At 40.2% G+C, this 10,247-nt stretch overlaps 2 protein-coding genes across 2 annotated transcripts; both read left to right on the forward strand.

Moving 5' to 3' along the window:
- The first annotated feature begins 3,625 nt into the window (after nt 1-3,625).
- On the forward strand, nt 3,626-6,418 carry LOC115669644 (probable LRR receptor-like serine/threonine-protein kinase At3g47570). Its single transcript, XM_056307195.1, has 2 exons — nt 3,626-5,348; nt 5,439-6,418. Exons 1-2 carry the CDS (start codon nt 3,626-3,628, stop codon nt 6,416-6,418), a joined length of 2,703 nt encoding a protein of 900 aa, XP_056163170.1.
- A 41-nt stretch (nt 6,419-6,459) lies between these two features.
- LOC130136819 (putative receptor-like protein kinase At3g47110) lies at nt 6,460-7,731 on the forward strand. The gene is made up of 2 exons (XM_056307190.1): nt 6,460-6,809; nt 7,534-7,731. The coding sequence occupies exons 1-2, from the start codon at nt 6,468-6,470 to the stop codon at nt 7,540-7,542; spliced, it is 351 nt and encodes a 116-aa protein (XP_056163165.1). The 5' UTR covers nt 6,460-6,467; the 3' UTR covers nt 7,543-7,731.
- Nucleotides 7,732-10,247: the final 2,516 nt, after the last annotated feature.

Here is a 10,247-nt window from a genome sequence, read left to right on the forward strand (position 1 = left end):
AATCGCCTCTTTTCTTCTTGTGGAAAGCACCAAAGCACGTATGCATAAAACTTATTATGGACATATCGATGGTCACTTTTTCATTTGGGGATTCGTTGATCACATGGATAAGGAACTTTCAAAGGTAGAAAGTACTAACTAAATCAATAATTTACTGGCCACCAATATACTAAAACTTACTTCTCTAAAGAAAAAGTAATCATTAGCGTGGGGAAGTAACTAAGTTAAAATAGTTGGGAAGGAAAGTCACTTTTCATAGAGACAAAATTAGTAATAAGTTATATGCGTGCACCTTTTCTGCCAAAGTGGCACTTTGAAATGATTTTAATTGATTAAGCTGTTGTTAGTCAAAAGATCTTTATTACCGACAATGACCAGCTTAATCAATAACGCTTCCTCATCGGTCTCCGCTTTATTTTCCAAAGCGGGGGACTTTAGGATTTTGGGGGCACCGGTTCACTTTAGGACTTTAGGACTTTAGGATTTTTCGTGGTAAAATTCGTCGCAAAACCCTTGTTTTTTTATAGTGCTCGAAGTCAACATCTGGAAAGTCATCTAGATGGATCCATCATCCATCCCTTAATATACGCACTTGTTTAAAGACAAGTCAAACGGAACCATCAGTGACCGACTTCCACATGGAGAATATAATTCCATGTACAGAGTCAACTGCTATTTGGCCAGCGCTGGACTTTCCCATCTTTTTAGTTTCTTGGCCAACTTCAATCAGGCGAGTGGATTCCGTGTATTTTAAGACAATCTTGCACACAGTGAAAATCCAAGTAAGGACTTCCATTCTTGATCTTGATTCCCACACGGAGACACTCTTTATTCTTGATCATGACTTTGACGCAGATACAATTTTTTCTGCATACTTTATTAGATCGGGTTTTATTCACGGGCTCAAACTCGAGACATATTTTAACACTCTCTCTATATTTCCTTTATCTTGTTGCTTTCTCTGTGTATATGATAAACTGACTTCATCTATATCCTCCCTAACCGTGCCCAAGATAATTATTTTTTGATGATCGACACCCCTAATTTCATCTGCTCTATGATCTAAATGTGAGGCAGAATATGCAATAAGGTGAGAGGTCCTACGATTAGGCAATGTCTATAGTTACGGCATTCTCTTGCTAGAGATGTTCATAGGATTGTATGCCACTGATGACGCATTGAGAGATAATTTGACTCTTCATAGTTTTGTTGTAGCAGTTTTGCTTGAATGAGTGTAGGAAATGATGGACCATATTCTGCGTCAAGACAAAGAGAGAGTCATTTAGGCCCCAATAGTCCTCAGCGTTGGCGCTCCGAAAGTTACGGTGAGGCCGGTGATGCACGGATCTTGAGCATTGCTATGATGTTTCCGAGTCAATCTTAGTCATAAAGTTCTTTTGTTGGTAGTGATACCGATTTAGAAGAAAAAATCAACCAACCGTGGCCTATGGCAATTCTTAAAGTAATATCCACGATAAAGCTTCTTCACTGTATAAGTAATTGTTCTTAGATTTTCCTTGATCTCACTATAGTAATTGCGCAAACATCTTACAAAAAGAAAAGAAGTGACATTGTGTGGGGTTTCGTTCTTGTCAACTCCTAACTAGTCTCTTTTTTTTTATCGGAAATTTTTATATTTCATGCTTTCTTGTTCAGAGGTTTCCTAAATCAGAGGAGAATTTGGTTTCTGCAGCTTGACTTGGAATTGCTCTCCAATGTCCATCCCCAATTTGATGTACGAAATAATTAAATATCGGTAAATGTTGCAGCAAAGCAAAGTTAATTCAGTTACAAGCTTCCTAAATGAGCAATGTTTATCTATTTTGGGACACAGATACGACAGTCTGGAATAAGAAATTACTGTTTTTGGATTCAGCTTTCTCGTGTAGAATATCTCTAAGGTTAATTTCAAGCCAGGGGTGGTACAACAATGGTTTAGTATAATTAGTCTTGCTCAATTCTGGTGATGTAATCGTGTGTGCCTGATTTCACAAAAACGGATTGCTCAAATTCTTGTAAACATTTCGCATTCTTTACTTCCACGCTGCTAAGGTTGAAAGACCACTTTTCTACTAATGGAGAACCCTAACTCCAAGCAACTGTCAACGGTCCGCAAGAAAAAACATGTAATCATGTTTATCTTCTGCAGTTTTATTCTCATCTGCATATAAAAGTCGTTCAATTTAGTCAAATTATTCACAATAAAATCTGCCCGCAAAATGCATCTCCAGCATCATCGATCATTAAATACTTGGAGGATAACGGCAAGCCCAAATCACTAGTGGAAGAAAAGAAAAAGGGAAGGAATTAGAGATGGAAGCAAATGGGTCTAGTTGCATTACAAAGAGGCGCGATTTGACCTACTTTGTAATCTTGGTACTACAGCCACTCCTAGCTTACTTGTTCATTGGGGTGCTGCCACTTCCAACACGCTGCATACATGCTTTGTAATCTTGGTACTACAGCCACTCCTAGCTTAAGGTTGAGGTATGTATTTTCTGTTCTTAAGTTCTTTTTTTTTTTATATAAATGTAATGGGGATTTGCTCATTTCAACAAGTTTAAAACGAAAGAGACAATTCAGGATTACACATTTTACAATGCCGTAATCATGTAGTTGTCTATCGAATCATATTGACTTGTTCACATGCTACCTGTCTGTCTTGACCAAATTAATGATGAATGATGTCCAATGAAGAGCAATGCGTAAAGAACAAGTTGATGTTGAGGGTGATTCAGGGTGGCTCCTGGTTGTGTCATGCTTCTTTGGAATATGAGTGGTTCTGTTTGCTGTATGCGAAGTACATTAGATAGGGAGTGGATATCATAGCATAAATCAATCACGAGGAACCCCTTTTAAATGGAAGGATTTTGCCTCTGCTTTGTCCATGGAGCACAGAGATTCGTTGGCATAACACTGTCTCATCATGCAAGGTTAATTTTTTTGCAATAACTTTGGGATGTATCAAAGCGGTGACCTTTTGAGTCTCCATTTTATGTCATAAAGCAGTAGTCTCCAGTTTAATCCCAACCAGTGAGGATTCTCATACATCTCCACTCTTAATACTGGGCATACTCTCGCCCGGATTCTATGAACCGCGTGCAATCATCACTATCGAAATTTGTGAGACTCGTGGATCCATGGTTTGTGCATTATTGGTAGGTTTTTTGGACAATACCGAGAACATGGCATTATTGGTAAGGCTCAATTTGCCATCCCTCGTTCAATTATTATTTAGATATCTATTAATAAGTGAGCGAGTAATTTCTCTTTAATTTGCAAGGGGGCAAAGCTTTTTCTTTTTTTGTTTTTTTTTTTGGTCAGGGCAAGGGGGCAAGAAACTACTGAGTGAAAGAAAAAAAAAGAGGAAGAAAAGCTAGAATTCCACCCCACGATACGTATCGAAAGGAAAAGGCGTTTTTTTTTTTTTTGGAAAAGGCGCTTTAATGACCACTAAGTAAAAAAAAAAAAGCGGTCCAAGACTACTGAGTCAAAAAGAAAAACCAACACATTCTTATAAATCTCTTCACGGTATCCATTAGCACCAATCCTGCCTCCTGTTTCTTCTTGCGTTGCTTTCATATTCACCTGCTTCCTTGAGCTTTGAGTCATGAAACTTGTAAGCATGAGTTTTGCAGAGTTTCAATCAAGCCATTTGCTTCTTGGCATCGCTCTTGCATTGTGCTTTAACCAAGTCTCGTCCACCACCAATGAAACAGACATACTCGCACTGCTCACATTTAAGGCCGGCATAACCAGAGATCCTTTCGGCGTGCTCGACTCATGGAATAATAGCATTGGGTTTTGCCAGTGGTATGGCGTTACGTGTGGCCGGAGGCACCGGAGGGTCACGGTCTTGGACTTATCATCACAAGGACTCTCCGGATCAATCTCTCCTTATATTGGGAATCTCAGCTTCTTAAGGCAAATATGGCTCCACAATAACAGTCTCGATCATGAAATCCCTGCGCAAGTTGGCCAGCTGCACCGCCTTCGCTACTTACAACTAGACAACAATTCATTGGTCGGTGAAATTCCCAAAAACATATCGGGTTGCCTTGACCTTGTTAGCCTCTTGCTTCAAGGCAACCAACTAACTGGCGAGATTCCTGGAGAGCTCGGTTCACTGTCGAAGCTACGGGAGCTTGCGTTGTCTGTTAATAATTTGATTGGGAGTGTGCCTTCCTCTATTGGAAACTTATCTTCATTGGAGATCCTTTTTTTAGCCGGAAACAACTTGGGCGGGAGCATTCCCCAAGCTCTAGGCCACTTGACAAACTTGCAAGGCATTAACCTCGAAAGAAACAGATTGTCAGGTACAATTCCATCTTCGTTACTCAATCTTTCTTCGCTAGCTACATTAATTATTGGAGGCAATCGGATAGTGGGGACTCTTCCTGCAAGCATAGGCCTCAAACTCCTAGTTCTTGAATATCTTAGTGTCTACGAGAACCAACTTGAGGGGCCGATTCCCTCGTCGATATCAAATTGCACAAAACTAGAGGTGCTTCAACTTTCATCGAACAAATTTTCCGGGAAAGTACCTTCTTTTGAAAATTTGCGTAAGCTTCATTGGCTTGTAATCTTTGATAATAAGCTTGGAAGTGGAAAACCTGGGGACTTAAGCTTCCTTTGCTCGTTAACCAACAGCACCGAATTATGGGAATTGACTATTCAGATGAACGAGTTTGGTGGGGTGTTACCTAAATGCATAGGTAATTTATCCGCCGCTCTCACACTATTTTCTGTTAGAGAGAATCAAATATCTGGTGAGATTCCAAAAGAAATTGGGAATTTTGTCAACCTGGAAATATTGTCTATGAGTATCAACCCGCTTTCAGGTGTTATCCCCTCAGATTTGGGGAATCTACGCAATCTAGCGGGATTGCTATTAAGTGATAACAATTTGGGAGGGACTATTCCATCTTTTTGGGGAAATCTAACCAAGTTGATTACAATAGATCTTAATGGGAACAACTTTCATGGGCAAATTCCTTCACATCTATCAAACTGTCGGTCTCTCGATCTGCTTGATCTGTCTCGTAACAATCTCAGTGGTGCCATACCCCCAGAGCTCATAGGTCTCTCATCATTAGCGATCATTTTGGACTTGTCTCGTAACCATCTGACTGGGGTTCTACCGACAGAAGTTGGCAACTTGAGAACTTTGACTGCGTTGGATATCTCGGACAATTTGTTGGTAGGTGAAATCCCAGGAAGTTTAGGTGATTGCATTGGATTGACATCACTAAGGATGGCGGGCAACTTCTTCCATGGGTCCATTCCCCAATCAATCAGATCATTAGGAGGCATTGAAGAACTAGATATTTCACGCAATAATTTGTCAGGTCAAATTCCAGAATTCTTCACGAAATTTCGTTCCTTGAAACTTTTGAATTTGTCTTACAATAAGTTTGAAGGCATGCTACCACGTGAAGGAGTTTTCAAGAATGCTACTGGTACTTCGATTATTGGGAACAATGAGCTTTGCGGCGGACTGCCAGAATTTCACCTCCCCAACTGCATCTCCAAAAGCTCCAAGAGGAGAACCATCAATATAGTGATATTGTCTGTTTCCGTTGTTTTCGGAGTTCTTGGAATAGCTCTTATTCTAGCTTTTATTTATCTTTGTTGGTTGAAGAAGAAAGTAAATGAACCAATTTCAAGTTCGATGGACGATTCACGTCCAAGCGTATCTTATAGAACACTCCTAAACGCAACCAACGGTTTTGCTTCTACGAATTTGATCGGTGTTGGAAGCTTTGGCTCTGTTTATAGGGGGATACTTGAGGACAATGGAACTGTTGTTGCCGTGAAGGTGCTTGATTTAGTCCGTCATGGTGCTCTGAAGAGCTTTATGGTCGAGTGTGAGGCATTAAGGAACATCAAACATCGAAATCTTCTGAAGATACTAACAATTTGCTCGGGTAGTGATTATCAAGGGAATGATTTTAAGGCCTTAGTCTATCAATTCATGGACAATGGAAGCCTAGAACGGTGGCTACACCCAAACGCAACATTATCTCATCATAATGAGCTTCTGGAAAAGTTGAATTTCATTCGCAGGATAAATATTGCTATTGATATTGCTTATGTATTGGATTATCTTCATCACCAGTGCCACATTCCCATTGTTCATTGTGATCTAAAGCCAAGCAATATTCTCTTAGATGCTGAGATGGTCGCACATGTTGGCGACTTTGGATTGGCAAAATTTCTTCTTGGATCATCCCTTGATACTGTAGCTAATCAGATGAGCTCTCTGGGTCTTAGAGGGACAATCGGTTATGCTCCACCAGGTAATCTCTCTACTTTCTATTATAATGATATGAGCTCCACCTTCTTTTGGATGATCAGCACTACTAATTTAATCTGCACTATGATCAAAATGTGTGACAGAATATGCCATGGGATATGAGGTCTCAAGAGAAGGCGATGCCTATAGTTACGGCATTCTCTTGCTAGAGATGGTCACAGGATTGAGTCCCACCAACGAGAGATTCAGAGACAATTGGACTCTCCATAGTTTTGTCGCGGCAGCTTTGCCTGAACGAGCACTAGAAGTTACGGATCACATTCTACTTCAAGAAAGAGAGAGTTGTCTCGACCCCAACAATCCTCAGCATTGGCGTTCCGAAAGTAATGGCATATTTCAAGAGTGTTTGATTGTGGTATATAATATTGGAGTTGCTTGTTCCAATGAAGTGCCTGGAAGAAGGATGAGCATCAGCGGTGTTGCAAATCAACTGCAAAAGATTAGGGAAAAGCTCTTTGCATTGGGTTTACATGAACAAGATGAACTACCGCAGGTGATATGATAATTTCTTAACCTCTCTCTTGTCCTAAATATTTAGTTTTGCATATGCTTGTGCAAACAGACATGTTAATCTGTAGCAGAATAGAGAATCGATCAGGCATTGTCATTAAAAGGCAATAGTTGATTGTCATTCCTCACCTGTATATGTATCGAGCTTGCATGTGTGCTGCAGTGCAGAGACCTTTTAGTAATATTTGCTAAAATTTGTCTCGAGTTTGAGAACATGGATGAAACCCGACCCAAATCGAAGCGCTGGAAAGTCAGGCCGTTTAAAGATTGTCTGAATTGGACTTTGAAAATGTATAACTGGAGAGAAGCAGTCGTTTCTGTTAGGAGATAATAGTTCATTATCATTCCTCACCTGCACAGATTACTGCACTAGCATATGGCCCATGATGCAGAGTCTTGAGAATTGTTATGATATTTTAGAAGATCACTCTCAAATATTCAGTTCTTTTGTGGGTATGAAGCTCATTTAGACGAATACAAATTAATCAACTATCGACAATTTTCAATTGATATCCATAATCAAGCCTTTTCAATGTATGAATAGTTGTTCTCAGAAGTTCATATGACGCAGTAAAGGTGTGCGGAAGTTGATTCACATAAATCCTACATGTCACCTTTTTTATTGAAAATTTATGTTTTTCCCCTTGCAAATCCTAGCTTTTGTCGAGGCTTTCTAACTCAGGGAAGTGCTTGGTTTCTTTCTACAGCTTCACTAGGAATCGCTATGTATCGCGGAAGCTGTGCGAGGCAGTTCAAGATGAGTGATGTTGCAGTCAAGCCAAGTATCTCTTTCAGCTTCAACCTAAATAAGCAAATGCTCTGTTTGGGAACAAAAAAAAATGACAGTTCGGAGAAGAAAAGACTTTTAGATTCAGCTTCCTCGTATGCATTAAATTGAGAAACAGATCTGGACGATTGATATGTGAGGCAGGAACTTTGCAATAATGTTTTAGCATAACTAGTCTATCCCAATTCTGATCATGCAACTTGTGCTGTTTGTGTTTTTTCTGATGGGGAATGGATCTACAGAGCAGCTATTTCCAAACTATGCCACTTTGATTACTCTTCTTTTGCCAAAATTTTTCCTTCTCTCGTTCATTCATTTCTTATCACGATAGAACTTGTTTGATGAATACAAAATGTGTTGCCAGTGTCTAATAAATATTCTAGCCAAACAGAAATCACCGAAACATATGAGCGTGTCCTCATCGTCTTAAGACCAGAACAAACTTTAGGCGTTTCATTATGACGATGGAAATAATTTGAAGCATGTGATATCAATAGCAATGATCTCACTCTCTGAAGAGAAGACTCATATTCTTCGTCTTGTCACTTGTCACATTCCCCGTTCCTTACCCAACCCTCCAAGTTTCCAATGACCAAAACTCCATAAACATCGGCATCCAAGTTGAGCTGGGATGGTTGGCACATACCTGAACACAGCTCGGATGGGCGCGGCGACCCAGACCAAAATTTACCTTGAAAACTCATCTGTAGCTTTTGAAAGAGCTTTGATAACTGGAAGAGAATTCTCGAAACGAGTTGAAGCATTAAAAAACTAGTTTTCAAGTTAAAACCATAACCCGTGAGGCAGGAGCTTAGCAAACCAACTTCGAGCTAGCTTTTGTTTTGAAAGCCTCATCATGAAGTTTTATGTATCTTAGGATGAGGTCATTGCACTTTGATTTTAACCCCCCGGTATGTTGAATTTTCAACATTTGCAATTAATGTGTTTTGATCTGAGTTCAGCAAATTTTTGTAGAAAATATAGACATGACCGGCATGTGTCATAGAGTCTAAGTGGATACCCCATGTTAATTTTCTTTTCACTTTGAGCTGACTTGGACTGAACGCTAATGTCGGGTGATTGTCATATAAGCAATTTATCAAGAAATTATTCAAATTTTAATGAGAGTACGTTAACTGCAAAGGAATATTAATTTAGCTTATACAATTAACGGATTTAGGTCCACTAATATGCATGACTAATTGTAAAATCTATTGAAGTTTACTGACTAAAAAATGGAATTTACTCTTCATAAGTGGACACACTCAAATGTGGTCCATCCTTGCAAGTGAAGCCGGATAGATTGCAATCGTTAATTATGTGAGCCCACACATGCGAGTCTCACTCAATCAACGGTTATAATTGCGCTCCGGTCCTATGAATTTCTCCTCGTACACAATACATGCAAAGATAAGACCATATGCCTGATTCTGACCTCTGGTGACTCCTCAAAACTGCAAACTTTGACGTTGTTGCCATTCCTCACCAATCTAACTCAAACGGAGTTCTTTTCTCCTGCTTCTCTCGGTCACCCTCGCGCCTTCCGTTCCCCAAGTTCTAGGCTTCTAGCTCATAAATATTGCGGTGCGGTTGGATCTGAGTGTGCCCTTTTTCTTTGCCCCAATTGAAAGGTCTATACATACGGAAGTTCTCCGTTTTGTTTCCGTTGACGTTTCTTGATTTGGTAACGAAGGCATTGGGTTTTTGAATTGGGTCGGAAATCAGTTTTTTTTTTCTTTTTCTTTGTAAATCAGGCGAAGAAGAAGGAGAAAGTTCGTGAATTGTCGACGTGGACACCGGCCGGCCTATGTGGCACGGTCGGCACTGACATGGACAATTTTTAATAATATTTTAATGTTTTTTTAAAATTTATTTTTTAATTTTCCTTTTTTCTCGTTTCTTTCTTCTCCTTCTTCTTTTTTTTTCCGTCCCTTCCTTCTTCCTCTAGCTGGTCTAGGGCCAGCGAGGTCGACCTCGCTGGCCACTAGCGAGTCTCGCCCTCACCAGAGGCCGCGAGGTCATGACCTTCAACTTGGCAGCCTCTGGCAAGAGCTCAAGCCTCGCCAGTCCAGCGCGAGGCCACCCTTGCGGCCATCTAGCATGGGCGAGCCTCGCCACTAGCAAGCAAGGTCGACCTCACCGGCCCCGGCCTCTGGCTAGTTGTTAAGGTCCGGCGACCGGCTGGAGGAAGAAGGAAGGGAAGAAAAAAAAAAAGAAAAAAAGAAAGAAAAGAAAAAAATAATTTTAAAAATATTATTAAAAGTTATCTATGTCAGCGCCAATCGTGCCTATGCTAACAACCGTGCCACGTAGGCCGGCTGGCATCATAGTCAGCAATATGTGATCAAAATTAATCGAAATGACTGAATTGGTATTACGTCAAAAGGTTTATGATTAAATTGATATAAATATAATAAATTTAAAACTTTTCAGGCACTTTGCCCCTACTCATCGGTCTTCTGTTTATTTTCCAAAGTGGGGGGACTTTGGGTTTTGGGGGCATTGATTGACTTGAAGTCAACATCTGGAAAGCCATCTAGATGGATCCATCATCCATCCCTTAATACACGCACTTGTATGGACACATGTCAAAGGGAACCATCAGTGACCGACTTCAACACGGAGAAAGAATTC

This window comes from Syzygium oleosum, unplaced genomic scaffold (assembly GCF_021117445.2).
Source record: "Syzygium oleosum isolate NSW1041296 unplaced genomic scaffold, Sole_v2.1 Sole_v2.51, whole genome shotgun sequence".
Lineage (NCBI taxonomy): Eukaryota > Viridiplantae > Streptophyta > Magnoliopsida > Myrtales > Myrtaceae > Syzygium > Syzygium oleosum.

Excerpts from the sequence above, each read along its gene's own strand:
- LOC130136819 (XM_056307190.1), top strand. The coding sequence starts at position 6,468 with ATGGTCACAGGATTGAGTCCCACCAACGAGAGATTCAGAGACAATTGG.
- LOC115669644 (XM_056307195.1), top strand. The coding sequence starts at position 3,626 with ATGAGTTTTGCAGAGTTTCAATCAAGCCATTTGCTTCTTGGCATCGCT. Across the intron at positions 5,349-5,438 it reads TTCACGCAATAATTTGTCAG|GAGTTTTCAAGAATGCTACT; the intron begins GTCAAATTCCAG and ends TACCACGTGAAG.